This window comes from Entelurus aequoreus, linkage group LG08 (genome assembly GCF_033978785.1).
Source record: "Entelurus aequoreus isolate RoL-2023_Sb linkage group LG08, RoL_Eaeq_v1.1, whole genome shotgun sequence".
NCBI classification, from domain to species: Eukaryota; Metazoa; Chordata; class Actinopteri; order Syngnathiformes; family Syngnathidae; genus Entelurus; species Entelurus aequoreus.
The window spans coordinates 8,835,311-8,856,300 of record NC_084738.1 but is presented as its reverse complement, the minus strand read 5'-3'; the positions used below and the strand labels follow the sequence as shown (position 1 = coordinate 8,856,300).

Below are 20,990 nucleotides of genomic sequence, written 5' to 3'. Positions count from 1 at the left end.
CACGGACCAGGGGGGGGGGGTATTTTTATTTTTTATTTTATTTTTTTTCATAAAGAAATACAATCATTTGTGCTTACGGACTGTATCCCTGCAGACTGTATTGATCTATATTGATATATAATCTATATATTGGGTTTTTTATGTTGATTTAATAAAATAAAAAATAAAAAATATATATATATATATATTTTTTAAAATTATTATTTATTTATTTATTTCTTGTGCGGCCCGGTACCAATCCGGTGCGGGCCGCAGCCCGGTGGTTGGGGACCACTGCTATAGGGTACCAAAACATTTTGGACTATTCCATGCTCCCAACTTTGTGGGAACAGTTTGGAGCGGGCCCCTTCCTCTTTCCACCATGACTGTGCACCAGTGCACAAAGCAAGGTCCATAAAGACATGGATGACAGAGTCTGGTGTGGATGAACTTGACTGGCCTGCACAGAGTCCTGACCTAAACCCGATAGAACACCTTTGGGATGAATTAGAACGGAGACTGAGAGCCAGGCCTTCTCGACCAACATCAGTGTGTGACCTCACCAGTGCGCTTTTGGAAGAATGGTGTAAAATTCCTATAAACACACACCGCAACCTTGTGGACAGCCTTCCCAGAAGAGTTGAAGCTGTAACAGCTGAACCGACATCATTTTGAACCCTGTGGGTTAGGAATGGGATGGCACTTCAAGTTCATATGTGAGTCAAGCAGGTGGCCGAATACTTTTGGCAATATAGTGTATATACAATACAGGCCAAAAGTTTGGACACACCTTCTCATTTAATTTGTTTTCTTTATTTTCATGACGATTTACATTGTAGATTGTCACTGAAGGCATCACAACTATGAATGAACACATGTGGAGTTATGCGCTTAACAAAAAATGGTGAAATAACTGAAAACATGTTTTATATTCTAGTTTCTTCAAAATAGCCACCCTTTGCTTTGATTACTGCTTTGCACACTCTTGGCATTCTCTTGATGGGCTTCAAGCGCACCTGTGAAGTGAAATCCCTTTCAGGTGACTACCTCTTGAAGCGTAGGAAAAAAAAGTAGCGGGTTATAGTCCGGAAAATAAGGTAATTTGCATATATTGCCGCCAGGAATTTTCTTATCGTAGCACAACAAGTTTAAAATACCATCAAAAAGCAAAACACGTGTTTGAGGCGGCCGCTAGTAGCGGTACGATGGCAGCAACCACGTGTTTGCTGTCCGTAAGCAAGCCAAGCTTTTGTAGCAACTGCAAGTAGATTACTCAATTAATCAACATTCAAAAGTGTGATTAATCTCAAATATATAATCGTATAAAAACACTACTTTTATATTATTTTTCTTTACACACAAAGAATGTCTCACTCTTAAATTCAAGTATTGCTAATACAGTATACACTTCAAATGAACAGTCAGTATTATGGTTTTTACACCAGTTGACTTTCATTTTGTTGTTTGTGAATAATGTAACATTAAAATGTAAGTATAAAGAGAAGTTAAACACTGTTAATCCAACTAAATAAAACCATAATAAAGCAAAACTTCTCACTCTAACACAGTGGTTCTTAACCTTGTTGGAGGTACAGAACCCTTCTTTAGTGAAAAATAAAATGTTTTTTTTTCTTCCAAGCTCAAGACAAAGTTATATGTTTTTGGTAACACTTTAGTATGGGGAACATATTCTAAGTAACAAAGACTTCATTTAGAGTTTTTTGGACACTAGGGGAACATATTCCAAGTAACAAAGACTTAATTTAGAGTTATTTGGTTAGGGCCAGGGATGGAGGGTTAGGGTTATAATAAGGCCATGCTGAATAAGGAATTAATAAGTACTTAATAATGACTAGTTCAATCAATCAATCAATCAATGTTTATTTATATAGCCCTAAATCACAAGTGTCTCAAAGGGCTGTACAAGCCACAACGACATCCTCGGTACAGAGCCCACATACGGGCAAGGAAAACTCACCCCAGTGGGACGTCAATGTGAATGACTATGAGAAACCTTGGAGAGGACCGCATATGTGGGTAACCCCCCAACCCCCTCTAGGGGAGACCGAAAGCAATGGATGTCGAGTGGGTCTGACATAATATTGTGAAAGTCCAGTCCACAGTGGATCCAACACATCAGCGAAAGTCCAATCCATAGTGGGGCCAGCAGGAACCATCCCGAGCGGAGACGGGTCAGCAGCGTAGAGATGTCCCCATCCGATGCACAGGCTAGCGGTCCACCCCGGGTCCCGACTCTGGACAACCAGCACTTCATCCGTGGCCACCACCTGTGCAACTCCCCCTCCATAAGGGAGAGGGGAGCAGAGGAGAAAAGAAAAGAAAAGAAACGGCAGATCAACTGGTCTAAAAAGGGGGTCTATTTAAAGGCTAGAGTTAAGAGCCAATATGTTAATAATTTAAAGGCTAGAGTTAAGAGCCAATATGTTACTAATTTAAAGGCTAGAGTTAAGAGCCAATATGTTACTAATTTGCATGTTAATAAGCAACTAATTAATGGTGAATATGTTCCCCATACTAAAGTGTTACCATGTTTTTTTACTGGTGCACAAAATGAACCGTGCATGAACATCACCTTGTTCGAAGAACAAAACCAACACAAAGCATAAGCTCACAACAAATTACACACCTGCAATTCAGTGTAACTTCTGCTGTTGCCGTATCCGTAATACGCCGATCGGGAGAAGTTTTTATTTACACGATGAGTCGGGTGTGTTTTGACCTCCGCCGAACCCCTGAGCCCGACTCACCGAACCCCTAGGGTTCGATCGAACCCAGATTAAGAACCACTGCTCTAACATATAATGGGGAGTAAAACGTGCGGTTTGTTGGCAAGCTTCTCCGCTCACTTTTATGCACATTATGCTCTCCATCCTTTCATTTTCTACCGCTTGTCCCTTTCGGGGTCGCGGGGGGTGCTAGAGCCTATCTCAGCTGCATTCAGGCGGAAGGCGGGGTACACCCTGGACAAGTCGCCACCTCATCGCAGGGCCAACACAGATAGACAGACAACATTCACACACTAGGGCCAATTTAGTGTTTCCAACCAACCTATCCCCAGGTGCATGTTTTTGGAGGTGGGAGGAAGCCGGAGTACCCGGAGGGAACCCACGCAGTCACGGGGAGAACATGCAAACTCCACACAGAAAGATCCCGAGCCCGGGATTGAACTCGGGACCTTTGTATTGTGAGGCACATGCACTAAATGCTTGGTAAAAAATGAATGTCTGCATGTTTATTGTACAGTTGTCACAGGGGTTAGGTCCCCCAGTTATATGGGAATTCCTGACAAGTAGGGAAACAATTTATTGTATGAGGTTTATGAAAATTATATGCATTTCCATTCATCCCTTTTCTACTGCTTGTCCCTTTTAAAACTTTAAAAGCCCTCCACTCAGCTTTCACACACTTCTTATACTTTTAAAACAACTTCATAAACATATGACATTTTAACAAGAAAACTTAGATGCGTACTCAAATCTCAATGTACTCTATGGTGCTCATTGCTACTGCATGGAGGCTGCAGTAAGCGAACCGTGAAGGGAACACTGTATTGATCATATTTCGTTTATAAAGTTAGATGATTGTCACACACACACACTAGGTGTGGCGAAATTATTCTCTGCATTTGACCCATCACCCTTGATTACCCCCTGGGAGGTGAGGGGAGCAGTGAACAGCAGCGGTGGCCGTGCCCGGGAATCATTTTTAATGATTTAACCCCCAATTCCAACCCTTAATGCTGAGTGCCAAGCAGGGAGGTAACGGGTCCCATTTTTATAGTCTTTGGTATGACTCGGTCGGGGTTTGAACTCACAACCTACCGATCTCAGGGCGGACACTCTAACCACTAGGCCACTGAGTAAGTAAAAGCCAATTAGTAAAAAGCAGAACTTTTCAAGTAAACCTTAAGATGCTCACCAAGCTTAAAAACAGGGGGTTCTGCGGGTTATTTAAAAGCATTAAAAGTCATTAAATTGATTTTGCAAAGATTAAAGGCCTACTGAAATGATTTTTTTTTTTATTTAAACGGGAATAGCAGATCCATTCTATGTGTCATACTTGATCATTTCGCGATATTGCCATATTTTTGCTGAAAGGATTTAGTAGAGAACATCGACGATAAAGTTCGCAACTTTTGCTCGCTGATAAAAAAAAAGCCTTGCCTGTACCGGAAGTAGCGTGACGTCACAGGAGCTAGTATTCCTCACAATTCCCCATTGTTTACAATGGAGCGAGAGAGATTCGGACCGAGAAAGTGACGATTACCCCATTAATTTGAGCGAGGATGAAAGATTCGTAGATGAGGAACGTTACAGTGAAGGACTTGAGAGGCAGTGATGGACGTATCTTTTTTCGCTCTGACCGTAACTTAGGTACAAGCTGGCTCATTGGATTCCACACTCTCCTTTTTCTATTGTGGATCACAGATTTGTATTTTAAACCACCTCGGATACTATATCCTCTTGAAAATGAGAGTCGAGCACGCGAAATGGACATTTAAAGTGACTTTTATCTCCAAGACAATACACCGGTGACACACTTAGCTACTGAGCTAACGTGATAGCATCGTTCTCAAATGAAGATAGAAACAAAATAAATAAACCCCTGACTGGAAGGATAGACAGAAGAGCAACAATACTATTAAACCATGTACATGTAACTACACGGTTAAAAATTCTCAGCCTGGTAAGGCTTAAAAATGCTGTTGCTAACGACGCTAAGGCTAATTTAGCAACTTAGCAACCTGACCTCACAGAACTATGTACTCTCTCCTTTTTCTATTGTGGATCACGGATTTGTATTTTAAACCACCTCGGATACTATATCCTCTTGAAAATGAGAGTCGAGCACGCGAAATGGACATTTAAAGTGACTTTTATCTCCACGACAATACACCGGTGACACACTTAGCTACTGAGCTAACGTGATAGCATCGTTCTCAAATGAAGATAGAAACAAAATAAATAAACCCCTGACTGGAAGGATAGACAGAAGATCAACAATACTATTAAACCATGGACATGTAACTACACGGTTAAAAATTCTCAGCCTTGTAAGGCTTAACTATGCTGTTGCTAACGAGGCTAAGGCTAATTTAGCAACTTAGCAACCGGACCTCACAGAACTATGATAAAACATTAGCACTCCACCTACGCCAGCCAGCCCTCATCTTCCCATCAACAGCCGTGCTCACCTGCGTTCCAGCGATCGACGGCGCGACGAAGGACTTCATCCGTGGGTTTGGCGGATAAGCATCGGCTAGGCGTAGTAAGTAGTCCTTGTTGTGTTGCTGTAAGTATTGTACTTAGCCGCTAATACACCGATCGATCCCACCTACAACGTTCTTCTTTGCAGCCTCCATTGTTCATTAAACAAATTGCAAAAGATTCACCAACACAGATGTCCAGAATACTGTGGAATTTTGTCGAAGAAAACAAGAGGTTTCTGTATCGGGTCGATGGGGTCCAACCACTTCCGTGGATTTTGTGACGTCACGCGCATAAATCATATCCAAAGGAGTTTTTCAACCGGAAGTGTGGCGGGAATTTTAAAATGTCACTTTATAAGTTAACCCGGCCGTATTGGCATGTGTTGCAATGTTAAGATTTCATCATTGATATATAAACTATCAGACTGCGTGGTCGCTAGTAGTGGCTTTCAGTAGGCCTTTAAGGCCTTGAATTGCATTAAAAGGCACTGAATTCCAATGTCCAGGAGCAATAAGAAATGTAATGCGGTGAAATCACACGTACTAGTAGCTAATCACAAGTCGGCGATTAAAGGCAGACAGCAGTTTAACAGAGCCACATTTCTTTGGCGTGACCAACAAAGCAACGTCTGCTGACGCCACCACAACTGGCAGCTGCTACAGAAAAATGAACTCTTAGATTAAACAGTCTTGTGAGCCACTTCTGATTTACTAGAGCGTAACAGTTAATAACTATTCAAGACTAGACAGTTGTAAGCTTTTGACTACATATAATAACTATCTACAGTAGGACATGGACATTTATTTGAAGTGACATTAAAAGGCAATAAAAAGCATTAAATTACACACATGGCACACTGACAATGTTTAACCTATTAACAATCTACAAGGTTAATATAGTCTGCTTCTCTTTCTTCCCCTCCATTTATCTGCTTTCTTTTGTATTTCAAGTTATCATTACATACTGTATATGTATTGTTGCATTTGAACTAGAGATGCCGATATTATGATGCTTAAATGCCGATATTATGATGCTTTAAAATGTAATATCGGAAATTATTGGTATCGGTTTCAAAAAGTAATTTTTTGTTGTTGTTTTTTTTTGTTTTTTGTTTTTTTGTCCTGTCCAGCTTCTCAGGCAAATCATATAGTTGATGTAGATGCCCATATCTGATGTTCAGATTGAGCCCAGTTTATAATTTCAGGCAGTCTTGCACTAAAGGAGGACTGTTATTGTTTACTTTATTACTAGGGATGTACGATAATGGCTTTTTGCCGATATCCGATATGCCGATATTGTCCAACTCTTTAATTACCGATACCGATATCAACCGATACCGATATCAACCGATATATACAGTCGTGGAATTAACACATTATTATGCCTAATTTGGACAACCAGGTATGGTGAAGATAAGGTCCTTTTTAAAAAAAATTGTAAAATAAGATAAATAAATTAAAAACATTTTCTTGAATAAAAAAGAAAGTACAACAATATAAAAACAGTTACATAGAAACTAGTAATGAATGAAAATGAGTAAAATTAACTGTTAAAGGTTAGTACTATTAGTGGAGCAGCAGCACGCACAATCATGTGTGCTTACGGACTGTATTCCTTGCAGACTGTATTGATATATATTGATATATAATGTAGGAACCAGAATATTAATAACAGAAGGAAACAACCCTTTTGTGTGAATGAGTGTAAATGGGGGAGGGAGGTTTTTTGGGTTGGTGCACTAATTGTAAGTGTATCTTGTGTTTTTTATGTGGATTTAATAAATAAAATTTAAAAAAAAAACGATACTGATAATAAAAAAACCGATACCGATAATTTCCGATATTACATTTTAACGCATTTATCGGCCGATAATATCGGCAGGCCGATAATATCGGCAGACCGATATTATCGGACATCTCTATTTATTACTCTAGTATACTCTGGACTGAAGCTGTGTGCCTTCATTGTTTTTGTAGCTGTTGTTTTGAGGCATGTTTAAACAAATAAAATAAATAATGCACTTTGTGAAAGTCAAAGTATAGTATTTCCCATAGTTGTAGTGGGTGTCAGGATTATCTCAGGGAGAGCGTGTTCCAAATTCCAAGCTGCTGTTTTGAGGCATGTTGAAAAAAATAATGCACTTTGTGACTTCAATAATAAATATGGCAGTGCCATGTTGGCACTTTTTTTTTCCATAACTTCAGTTGATTTATTTTGGAAAACCTTGTTACATTGTTTAATGCATCCAGCGGGGCATCACAACAAAATTAGGCATAATAATGTATTAATTCCACGACTGCATATATCGGTATCGGTTGATATCGGAATCGGTAATTAAGAGTTGGACAATATCGGAAATCGGCAAAAAAAGCCATTATCAGACATCTCTAATTTGAACAATTGTATTGTTGATAATAGAGGTAATTATTGTTATTATTCATTATCAATAGTTCTATTTCTATTGGTATGTGTATTGCTCCATTTGTAATGTAATAATGTACATTGTCATTTCTGTGTTATTATTTATTTCACTAACTGCTTCTTTGCTATCACTTTTACCATCATATTTGTACATGTCCTATTTGTTGATGTTGTTCTATTGTTGTTGTTGTTGTTATTGTTGTGTTTGCTTTTGTTGTTTTTGTCTTCTCTCTGTCTTATCCCCCTTTTGTCCCCACAATTTCCCCCACTGTCTTCCTTTTTTCCTCTTTCTATCCCCTCCTGCTCCGGCCAGGCTGCACCAAATGATAATTTAAATCCATTTAATAAAGTCAAATACAAATAAGGCAACAATAGAAGTATCCCATACTTCTCTAAATAAATAAATATAAATAATAATAATAAATAAATAAATGTGTACAGCAGATATGGGCATCTACTAGGGATGTCCGATAATGGCTTTTTGCCGATATCCGATATTCCGATATTGTCCAACTCTTTAATTACCGATACCGATATCAACCGATACCGATATCAACCGATATATGCAGTCGTGGAATTAACACATTATTATGCCTAATTTGGACAACCAGGTATGGTGAAGATAAGGTACTTTTTTAAAAAAAATTAGTAAAATAAGATAAATAAATTAAAAACATTTTCTTGAATAAAAAAGAAAGTACAACAATATAAAAACAGTTACATAGAAACTAGTATTGAATGAAAATGAGTAAAATTAACTGTTAAAGGTTAGTACTATTAGTGGACCAGCAGCACGCACAATCATGTGTGCTTACGGACTGTATCCCTTGCAGACTGTATTGATATATATTGATATATAATGTAGGAACCAGAATATTAATAACAGAAAGAAACAACCCTTTTGTGTGAATGAGTGTAAATGGGGGAGGGAGGTTTTTTGGGTTGGTGCACTAATTGTAAGTGTATCTTGTGTTTTTTTTGTTGATTTAATTAAAAAAAAACGATACCGATAATAAAAAAAACGATACCAATAATTTCCGATATTACATTTTAACGCATATATCGGACATCTATAGCATCTACATCAACAATATGATTTGCCTGAGAAGCTGGACAGGACAAAAAAAAAAAGCATTAAATTAGATTTTCTGATACCTCCAGAAACCCTGTTAAAAGTCTCTTGCTTGATTCCCCGCCGCCCCCTAAATTACCTAAGTATTGGACTTTTAATATGATCAAAAAACTCCCTTTTTACTACTGCATTTCTGTGCCATCATTGGGGGAAAAAGTGAAGAGAAAAGCACAATAATTAACACGCTTCTTACCCTGCAATTACGTTACAACATAAGTACCGCTGGTAACTTATTCCACTCACTATAAAGTAGTGAAGAAAAAGCCACAGTGTCGACTGACTAAATGCTGCGGGGTAGCTAGGAAGCCACTAGAGGGCAGCAGGAACTTAACCATGATCCTCTTTCACCTGTCTTTCTAGGGCGAGTACTTCATGGTGCAAGATGTGTACAGCAAAGCGGACGTCCTCAGTACCACCAGCACCTGCGGGGCGCCCAACTTCCGCCAAGTCAAGGGGTCTTACCCGCTGTACGGGATGGGTCAGCCCAGCCTGAATGGTTTCAAGCAGGTTCTGAAGAGGCTCCAAGGGCAAGGGCACCAGGTGGCAGCCATGTTTGGAGTCATTCGTAACTGTCGAGCTATGAAGTCGCTGATGGTTTTCTTTTGTTTCCCAGGAGGTCATTTTCTTCTGCGTGCGGGAGGAGCCGGTGGTCTTCCTGCGCAGGGGCGACGACTTCGCCCCTTACACCCCCAGGAGGAAGGAAAACCTCCATGAGAACCTTCACGGCCTGGAAAAAGAGGAGCAGGTGGAAAACCTGGAGCTCACCATCAGGAAGGAGGTGACAAACACACCACCTGCTATTCTAGTGTTGTCCCGATACTAGAGATGTCCGATAATATCGGTCTGCCGATATTATCGGCCGATAAATGCGTTAAAATGTAATATCGGAAATTATCGGTATCGGTTTTTATTATTATCAGTATCGTTTTTTGTTTTTTTATTATTATTTTTTTTTTATTAAATCCACATAAAAAACACAAGATACACTTACAATTAGTGCACCAACCCAAAAAACCTCCCTCCCCCATTCACACTCATTCACACAAAAGGGTTGTTTCTTTCTGTTATTAATATTCTGGTTCCTACATTATATATCAATATATATCAATACAGTCTGCAAGGGATACAGTCCGTAAGCACACATGATTGTGCGTGCTGCTGGTCCACTAATAGTACTAACCTTTAACAGTTAATTTTACAAATTTTCATTAATTACTAGCTTCTATGTAACTGTTTTTATATTGTTTTACTTTCTTTTTTATTCAAGAATGTCATGTCTGTTCATGTTTTTGTTTTGGTCATGCGTCATGTCTGTTCATGTTTTTGTTTTGGCCATGTTTGTTTGTTTTTTGGACTCTTTTTAGTTCCTGGTTGCACTTCCTTGTTTGGTTTGGTTTCCATAGTCACCCATTAGTTTTCACCTGTCTTGTCACGCACCTGTTTCACGTTTCGAGTCACGCACCTGTTTTCACTGATCACGTCACTATTTAAATCTGTCTGTTTCTGTTGTTCGTCCTGGCGTCCTCGCACTTTTTCATCACTCTGTTCCATGTCTTGTCACAGTTCTTTACCAAGTAAGTTTTGTTCATTTATGCCACAGTTAGTGTTTTTGTTTTATTGTTCATAGTTTTTGTGCCCACGTGCATGTCTTTTGTTTCATAGTCAAGTTTGTATTTCCGCCTTTGTGCGCGCCTTTTGTTTGCTTCCTTTTTTTTTTGTAGTTTATTAGTGTTAAAAAATAATAAATCATGTATTTAAATTCACGCCTTGCCCGCGCCAATTTTCCTTTGCCTTCTGGGAGAACAAACCACGCCATGAACCAAGTCTTGACAAAGAAAATGTTTTTAATTTATTTATCTTATTTTATTTGATTCATTTTTTTAAAGAGTACCTTATCTTCACCATACCTGGTTGTCCAAATTAGGCATAATAATGTGTTAAATCCACGACTGTATATATCGGTTGATATCGGTATCGGTAATTAAAGAGTTGGACAATATCGGCATATCGGATATCGGCAAAAAGCCATTATCGGACATCCCTACCCGATACCAATATATTGGTACCGGTACCAAAATGTATTTCGTTACTTTTCGATACTTTTCTAAATGAAGGGGACCACAAAAAATTGCATTATTGGCTTTATTTTAACAAAAAATCTTAATGTGCATTAAACATATGTTTCTTATTGCAAGTTTGTCCTTAAATAAAATAGTGAACATACAAGACAACTTGTCTTTTAGTAGTAAGTAAGCAAATAAAGGCTCCTAATTAGTCTGCTGACATATGCAGTAACATATTGTGTCATTTTCCATTCTATTATTTTGTCAACATTTTTAAGGACAAGTGGTAGAAAATGAATTTTTAATCTACTTGTTAATTTACTGTTATATTAATATCTGCCTACTTTCTCCTTTATCATGCTCTATCTACACTTCTGTTAAAATGTGATAATCACTTATTCTTCTGTTGTTTGATACTTTACATTAGTTTTGGATGATACTACAAATTTGGGTATCAATCCGATACCAAGTCGTTACGGGATCATACATTGGTCTTATTGAAAGTCCTCATGTGTCCAGGGACGTATATCCTGAGTTTATTAACATAATATGAACTTGAAAAAAATGGAAAAAGATTTTGTGATGCTAAAAAATATAGATGTAATCATACTAGTATAGACTAGATACGCTCTTGTACTTGGTATCATTACAGTGGATGTTAGGTGTAGATCCACCAATGGTGTTTGTTTACATTCAGGTACGGCGTCATTAGTGGTGACGCCGGTGAGCTACGGTGTGTAGTGAAGCATGGTTAGCTATTCCTCGTCCCGCAGGGATGATACTTGTAAGAAACTTACTTTATTTGTCGCCATGGAGGCGAGGATTAGTGATTTAGAAGTAGCTACAACACTGCAAACTACGGATGGACTTTAGCCGCTAGCTAGCTAGCCATGTCTTAAAGCACCTCTTCCTGAGGGCGTTTCAGTGTTATAACTTCACCTTTATTGTTAGTTTTTAAGCCAAAATGTTCTCCCTTTTCTGTCAACACACATTGTCTACTTGTAAGTACTCCGTGACTGTGCGCTGCCGAACATGCTCCTCTGCTTGTAAACCAGCAATGTCACATCGTGACGACGACAGGGGCGCCGGGTGGGGGACCGGTACTTTTTAGAGGCGGTATAGTACCGAATATGATTCATTAGTATCGCGGTACTATACTAACGGTTGTACTATACAGAAGTCCGTGGACCGATTGGTACCGGGCCACACAAGAAATTAAAAAAAATTAAAAGATAATATATATATATATATTTTTTTAATTAAATCAACATAAAAAACGCAATATATATACATTATATATCAATATAAATCAATACAGTCTGCAGGGATACAGTCCTTAAGCACACATGATTGTATTTCTTTATGACAAAAAAAATCAAATAAAATAAAATCCCCCCCACCCCCCACACCCCCCCACCGGTCAGTGGGAAAAATTCTCAAGCATTGACCGGTCCGCAGTTACAAAAAGGTTGGGGACCACTGCTATACAGTACAACCTTATGCTATTCATTTCAAATTGTTTTCTATACATCCTATTGTTGAAAGGATAAGATTTTTTTTTTTTTTTTTTTTACATCCGCAGCTCTATGACTTTTCCAAACTCAACGACAACATCTTCTACGTCTACAACGACATCGAGTACCTGAAGGACGAGCCGCAGAAGACGGTCATCTCGTGCGAGGAGGACATCCACGTGACCGAGGAGGTTTACAAGAGGCCCGTGTTCACCATGCCGGCCTACAGGTGGTCCACATTGTTCCTCTGCGTCTGTCAATATGCTTGCAGATTACATTATAAACCCCGTTTGTCATGCTTTTTACATCAGGTATTATAGATTACCACTACCAGTAGAGGGCGCCCCACTGGAAGAAGACATTGATGCTTTTGTAAACATACTCAGGGTAAGTCTTCCAGTCCTTATTTGGTGTTGTTATAATTAATACTTGGAATAGTCTAGCCTAGGCATAATACAGCCCGCGGGCTGCGTACGGCTCGTTAAGATTTTCAATCCGGCCCACTGGACGGTTCCAGATCAGTGTTTTAGATCAGGGATGTCCAAGTTATGGCCCACGAGACGCATAGAGTTTGATTAGGAATCTGGTCCACGGGGTGTTCTGAATATCTGTTAAAAACTTATTGCTGCGAATTTGCCTGATGTGTGTACATCAGGTCTATGACCATGAATGATGCTTATAGGGCAGACCTGGGCAAATTAAGGCCCGGGGGCCACATGCGGCCCGTTAAGCTTTTCAATCTGGCCCGCCGGACATTCCCAAAAAATAGTTTATAGATCTTTAAGATGGAAACTGTGGCTGCCATTATGATGTGCAGTGATGTTTTCAAATGACTAAGTCTCGAATTATACAAAGTATTTCAATGCTTGGAATCTGCGCTTTTGCATGATATACTACCGGGTAGTTACTATGGTCATCTAATTAGTTACTATGGTAATCTAAGTCACAGCAGCTCAGACGAGGCACCAAGCAGTGTGGGTGGGGAGCGTTTCCACAGAGTGTTACCAGAGCGGCCAGCCTGAAATGCGGGTGTCAGGGACAGACGCGGAAGGAGATTTTTACAACAAAGTTCTAAAGCTTAGTGATATATCAGATGTATCAGATTTTTTATCAGGTTTTTTTTTACTCTTCGCGTTCATATTTTGCTGAGTTTGTTGCATTTTTGTTGCGTTTCGCTTGATTGTAAAATATGTCCATCGAGAGGGGGTGTGACGTTGTCAATATTCAGTGTTTTATCGTTCATAGTTACACATTCTTTATTTTCATGTACATTCTGGGTGTCTCATTCAGTAAAATCATTTTATAATTCCACCCCGATTGTAGCTGAGATAGGCTCCAGCGCCCCCCGCGACCCCGAAGGAAATAAGCGGTAGAAAATGGATGGATGGGCATTCCGTTTTTTAAGGCGGTCTGTCATAACGTTTTTAGCATTCAGACATTATTGTCAGGTTTAGTGCTTCTAAAAATCAGATATAGCAGCCCCCAGACACATTTTTTTCTCTAAATTTGGCCCCCTGAGTCAAAATAATTGCCCAGGCCGGTTATAGAGGAATACAGCAGAGCATTTCAAACTACCTTCCGTACTCATGGCGCGAAAAATAAATGTGCAACCAACACAAAAAAAAATCTACACATATGGTCACACATAAAACAACAGGTCGTGGCTAGAGATGTCCGATAATATCGGCCGGCCGATATTATCGGCCGATAAATGCTTTAAAATGTAATATCGGAAATTATCGGTATCGTTTTTTTTTATTATCGGTATCGTTTTTTTATTTTATTTTTTTTTTTTTTTATTAAATCAACATAAAAAACACAAGATACACTTACAATTAGTGCACCAACCCAAAAAACCTCCCTCCCCCCATTTACACTCATTCACACAAAAGGGTTGTTTCTTTCTGTTATTAATATTCTGGTTCCTACATTATATATCAATATATATCAATACAGTCTGCAAGGGATACAGTCCGTAAGCACACATGATTGTGCGTGCTGCTGCTCCACTAATAGTACTAACCTTTAACAGTTAATTTTACTCATTTTCATTCATTATTAGTTTCTATGTAACTGTTTTTATATTGTTGTACTTTCTTTTTTATTCAAGAAAATGTTTTGAATTTATTTATCTTATTTTACAAATTTAAAAAAAAAGGACCTTATCTTCACCATACCTGGTTGTCCAAATTAGGCATAATAATGTGTTAATTCCACGACTGCATATATCGGTTGATATCGGTATCGGTTGATATCGGTATCGGTAATTAAAGAGTTGGACAATATCGGAATATCGGATATCGGCAAAAAGCCATTATCGGACATCCCTACACGGCATGCCCGCAGACCACGCCCCCTCCACAGAGGGGTTCATAAATGTACTAATCACTCAATTTATTTTGACTGCACATGCTCCTTTACGGAGCAGGTTTTTTATATGGTCAGTGATCAGGTCAATGCATACGAGTGAAGAGATTCCAGTTTGTTGCTGGAAAATGTCACCTCAAAATACACCCTGACGGTACTTTAGATATAAAGTGTTAACAAGTTTTGAACACATAAATGATGTGCATTGAAGTAAAAATTGTTCCTTGCCTTGTGTCGAAATATATAAGTTGATTTAATGATGCGTGCAGGTAATTTAATCGCGATGAATCTAAACTGTGATTAATATGATTCAAATATTTAATCGTTTGACCGGACTAGTCACTGTGCTATTTTTTTGTTTTTGATCTCAAATTCAAATGTTAAAATCGCAGGAGAGCCCCAGCTTGTCTCTGGGACAGGACGCCACGCGGCAGCTGCCAGCTCTGCTCTTCAGTTGCCAGGTGGGCGTCGGCCGCACCAACCTGGCCATGATCCTGGGCACGCTGGTCATGAACCGACTCAAGGGTGACTGCTGTCCGCCACCTCAGTGAGAGCGCACGCATGGTTATCATCATCAAAACATCATAGGAAACAGGTGACACAATCTTTATTTTTTGCAGACTTGAGAACGTGGCTGCATCTCAAGATCCCAAGCCAGTTTTCCGCCTCATCCAGTCTCTTATCGCCAGGCTGCCTAACGGACAGCAAGTCATGGAGGAGGTGAGTCCATGAAACTCTTCATAATTTGTTACACTTGTCCAGCGGTGCAAAAGACTCAGTGTGTTTTTCTCCCCAATGGTGGACCAGGTGGACCAGGCCATAGCGCTGTGCTCAGAAATGCACAACATTAAAGAAGCAATATATGAGAACAAAAGCAAGCTGGAGGGGATTGGAGATGATTACCAAATTCAGGTTGGTGCTTTTGGGAGTAAATCATGTGTTAGCAGTTATGATAGTTTCCCTTTTATGTGAAATAGACAATATTACAGGCCTACTGAATATAGTATCCGAGGTGGTTTGAAATACGAATCCGTGATCCACAATAGAAAAAGGAGAGAGTGTGGAATCCAATGAGCCCTTCTACCTAAGTTACGGTCAGAGCGAAAAAAGATACGTCCTACACTGCACTCTAGTCCTTCACTCTCACGTTCCTCATCCACGAATCTTTCATCCTCGCTCAAATTAATGGGGTAATTGTCGCTTTCTCGGTCCGAATCTCTCTCGCTGCTGGTGTAAACAATAGGAAAATGTGAGCAGCCCTTCCTCCGGTGTCGTCACGCTACTTCCGGTAGGGGCAAGGCTTTTTTTTATCAGAGACCAAAAGTTGCGAACTTTATCATCGTTGTTCTATACTAAATCCTTTCAGCAAAAATATGGCAATATCGCGAAATGATCAAGTATGACACATAGAATAGATCTGCTATCCCCGTTTAAATAAAACAATTTTATTTCAGTAGGCCTTTTCAGTAATATTCAAGGTTTAAGGAACTTTATTGTCATACCATCACACAAAATTTAGTACCCGGAGTCCCACATTTAGCCCAATGAGTACCTCTAAAACAGGGGTCACCAACCTTTTTGAAACCAAGAGCTACTTCTTGGGTAGTGATTAATGCGAAGGGCTACCAGTTTGATACACACTTAAATAAATTGCCAGAAATAGCCAATTTGCTCAATCTACCTTTAACTCTATGTTATTATTAAAAATTAATGATATTTACACTTAATTGAACGGTTTAAAAGAGGAGAAAACACGAAAAAAATGACAATTAAATTTTGAAACATAGTTTATCTTCAATTTCGACTATTTAAAATTCAAAATTCAACCGAAAAAAAGAAGAGAAAAACTAGCTAATTCGAATCTTTTTGAAAAAATTAAAAAAATAATTTATGGAACATCATTAGTAATTTTTCCTGATTAAGATTAATTTTAGAATTTTGATGACATGTTTTAAATAGGTTAAAATCCAATCTACACTTTGTTAGAATATATAACAAATTGGACCAAGCTATATTTCTAACAAAGACAAATCATTATTTCTTCTAGATTTTCCAGAACAAAAATGTTTAAAGAAATTCAAAAGACTTTGAAATAAGATTTAAATTTGATTCTACAGATTTTCTAGATTTGCCAGAATATTTGTTTTGAATTTTAATCATAATAAGTTTGAAGAAATATTTCACAAATATTCTTCGTCGAAAAAACAGAAGCTAAAATGAAGAATTAAATTAAAATGCATTTATTATTCTTTACAATAAAAAAAATTAATTTACTTGAACATTGATTTAAATTGTCAGGAAAGAAGAGGAAGGAATTTAAAAGGTAAAAAGGTATATATGTTTAAAAATCCTAAAATCCTTTTTAAGGTTGTATTTTTTCTCTAAAATTGTCTTTCTGAAAGTTATAAGAAGCAAAGTAAAAAAATTAATGAATATATTTAAACAAGTGAAGACCAAGTCTTTAAAATATTTTCTTGGATTTTCAAATTCTATTTGAGTTTTGTCTCTCTTAGAATTAAAAATGTCGGGCAAAGCGAGACCAGCTTGCTAGTAAATAAATAAAATTTATAAAATAGAGGCAGCTCACTGGTAAGTGCTGCTATTTGAGCTATTTTTAGAACAGGCCAGCGGGCTACTCATCTGGTCCTTACGGGCTACCTGGTGCCCGCGGGCACCGCGTTGGTGACTCCTGCTCTAAAACATTAGTATGTACCTAATATTTAAAAGAGAATACAAACCGGTTATGAATAGCTTTGGTTAATAGAAATATAATATATATAAAATAGAATAAAAAAAAAAAAAAAAAGAGTAGATTTTGATCCTGTAGTGCAAATGGAATGTAAAAACAATGACCGCAAACCAAACCAAATAAAAGCCAAGTTCTGGACATGTGTGCAAGTTAAGTGTTCCTCGTGCAGGGATGTAGATGGGTTGGGGTTGGTGGGCGCACCATTGGAGTTCAGCAGTCTTAACAGCTTCCGGAAAGAAGCCTGATGGTAGGCATTTGTGTCCCTGGGCCTATTTAAAGTTAAAGTTAAACTCCCAACGATAGTCACACACACACACACACACTAGGTGTGGTGAAATTATCCTCTGCATTTGACCCATCCCCATGTTCACCCCCTGGGAGGTGAGGGGAGTAGTGAGCAGCAGCGGTGGCCGCGCTCAGGAATCGTTTCCAACCCTTGATGCTGAGTGCCAAGCAAAGAGGCAATGGGTCACATTTTTAGAAGTCTTTGGTATGACTCGGCTGGGGCTTGAACCCACGACCTTCCAGTCTCAGGGTGGACACTCTAACCACGAGACCACGGAGCAGGTTATGAGCACTAAGCACAAGAATTTTTTTTCTTCTCACTTGTTTGTTTTACTTTTGGAAAAACAGGCACTAAAACACTCCCCTTTGAAACTTTTCGTAACGTCACTAAGGAAAAAAACACTTAATTGTTAAAAAAACAAATCAGGCTTTGCTACAAATCATAAAATGAAGCTCTGCCAACTATTCCTCTACAGACTTGACAGTTGAATTTTGTGTTTCTTCAGCATAAGTCGGGGCCGATAACACATTTTGCTGGACGATATATTGTCCTACAAATTATTGCCCATAAAAAGTTATAATTGTCAGCATTATTTAGAGACCAATTTAAGCACTAATGTAATCATGATATATAGGGATGTCCGATAATGGCTTTTTGCCGATATCCGATATTCCGATATTGTCCAACTCTTTAATTACCGATACCGACATCAACCGGTATATGCAGTCGTGGAATTAGCACATTATTATGCCTAATTTGGACAACCAGGTATGGTGAAGATAAGGTAAAAATTAGTAAAATGAGATAAATAAATTAAAAACATTTTCTTGAATAAAAAAGAAAGTACAACAATATAAAAACAGTTACATAGAAACTAGTAATGAATGAAAATGAGTAAAATTAACTGTTAAAGGTTAGTACTATTAGTGGACAAGCAGCATGCACAATCATGTGTGCTTACGGACTGTATCCCTTGCAGACTGTATTGATATATATTGATATATAATGTAGGAACCAGAATATTAATAACAGAAAGAAATGGGGGAGGGAGGTTTTTTGGGTTGGTGCACTAATTATAAGTGTATCTTGTGTTTTTTATGTTGATTTAATAAAAAAACAAAAAGAAAAAAGAACGATACCGATAATAAAAAAAACGATATTGATAATTTCCGATATTACATTTTAACGCATATATCGGCCGATAATATCGGCAGGCCGATATTATCGGACATCTCTAATGATATATATTCAACAATAATGCAAGTAACCTTTTCATTAGTATTTTTTGCTACTGTATTTAGAAGGTCAATAACTTTTATTTCAGTTTTTTTTACTCTAATCTCTGTTAGAAAAAAAATTGCACTTAAGTAAATACTGAACGTTTTAAAGTGCAGTTTTTTTCCTCAGTTGGAAAAACTGGGTCGAGTTTTTTTTGCCATCACTTTCCAACAAAATCAGCATACTGGCTTATAACATAGTGTTTTTTCCATTTGATCTCGGCACAGGCCTAAACTGGCATGATGTTGCTATTGAAATGTGAGTGTAATGTTAGAAGCTTACTTAGCTAGTCTAGTGTTGCTAACATTTGTGTCTTCCTGTCCCAGTGCTTACACTGCAAAAAGTCAGTGTTCGAAAACAAGGGAGGAAAAAAAAAATTAGGGGTATTTTATTTGAACTAAGCAAAATTATCTGCCAATTGAACAAGAAAATTTGGCTTGTCAAGACTTTCCAAAACAAGTAAAATTAGCTAACCTCAATGAACCCAAAAATACCTTTAAAATAAGTATATTCTAACTAATAACAAGTGCACTTTTCTTGGTAGAAATAAAAAAAGAGACCTTTTTGCTCAATATGTTGAAAAATATTCTTAAATGAAGTAAATGCTAGTGCCATTATCTTGACATAATGATATGCGCTCGGCATTACATTTCTTGAAACCAGCAAACTTATACTAAAAACTAATTTATTGTTCTTAATGGAAAGGCAACAAGGCAACCGCTTGTTACTCTCGGGGTCTCCTAGCCGCTCAGGCAAATCATATGGTCTAAAAATGCATTTTTCCATGGATAACATGACATCATCGCGCCAAGTGCGTGCTCTTTCAGTCAATTATTGCGCATACATACAGCCCGGCCCCCTGGCCAAAAATGTTTAATTGTAATTTTGAGGAATTTATCTGAATGTGCATGAACTATTTCTGTTCAAAATGGTTTGAAATGTCAAATGTTAAATGTTTAAATATTAACTGTCAGTTTACTGTACTGTGCCAACTGTACTACTATAGGAGTACATATTTTCTATTGTTTCATTCAAAATAAAACAGCAAAGTCCATTTGGCTGTCATCTGTTTTAATTATGAGACACAATTGTGTCAAAATCATGATTTTTTTTTTAATGCTTGAAATAAGAAATTATTACTTTAAAAAAGTAGTTTTATACTTGTGAGTAGGGATGTCCGATAATGTCTTTTTGCCGATATTCCGATATTGTCCAACTCTTTAATTACAGATACCGATATCAACCGATACTGATATCAACCGATATATGCAGTCGTGGAATTAACACATTATTATGCCTAATTTGGACAACCAGGTATGGTGAAGATAAGGTACTTTTTTAAAAAATTAGTCAAATAAGATGAATAAATTAAAAACATTTTCTTGAATAAAAAAGAAAGTACAACAATATAAAAACAGTTACATAGAAACTAGTAATGAATGAAAATTAGTAAAATTAACTGTTAAAGGTTAGTACTATTAGTGGAGCAGCAGCACGCACAATCATGTGTGCTTACGGACTGTATCCCTTGCAGACTGTATTGATATATATTGATATATAATGTAGGAACCACAATATTAATAACAGAAAGAAACAACCCTTTTGTGTGAATGAGTGTAAATGGGGGAGGGAGGTTTTTTGGGTTGGTGCACTAATTGTAAGTTTATCTTGTGTTTTTTATGTTGATTTAATTAAAAAACAAAACAAAAAAAAAACGATAATTTCCGATATTACATTTTAACGCATATATCGGCCGATAATATCGGCAGGCCGATATTATCGGACATCTCTACTTGTGAGTGTTGATGACACAGCTTTGCAACAGATGATATTCTCGTTTCAAGCATGTTTTACTCAATATAGGTCATCAAATCTCAGCAACAAGCTGTAATATCTCACTGAGATCATTTAGGACCAAAACACTTAAAACAAGTAAAAGACTGTAGCATAAAATCTACTTAGTGAGAAGA

General features: G+C 37.9%; 1 protein-coding gene across 3 annotated transcripts in view; it reads left to right on the top strand.

Moving 5' to 3' along the window:
- Positions 1-20,990, top strand: part of pald1a (phosphatase domain containing paladin 1a) — a 192,896-nt gene that overhangs the window by 50,058 nt on the left and 121,848 nt on the right. For all 3 annotated transcript variants that reach the window (XM_062055453.1, XM_062055452.1, XM_062055451.1), the window contains exons 4-10: positions 9,124-9,303; positions 9,377-9,541; positions 12,409-12,569; positions 12,652-12,727; positions 15,100-15,254; positions 15,328-15,427; positions 15,515-15,619. In XM_062055453.1, coding sequence (XP_061911437.1) covers positions 9,124-9,303; positions 9,377-9,541; positions 12,409-12,569; positions 12,652-12,727; positions 15,100-15,254; positions 15,328-15,427; positions 15,515-15,619 — 942 coding nt within the window. The remainder of the gene's footprint in view (positions 1-9,123; positions 9,304-9,376; positions 9,542-12,408; positions 12,570-12,651; positions 12,728-15,099; positions 15,255-15,327; positions 15,428-15,514; positions 15,620-20,990) is intronic.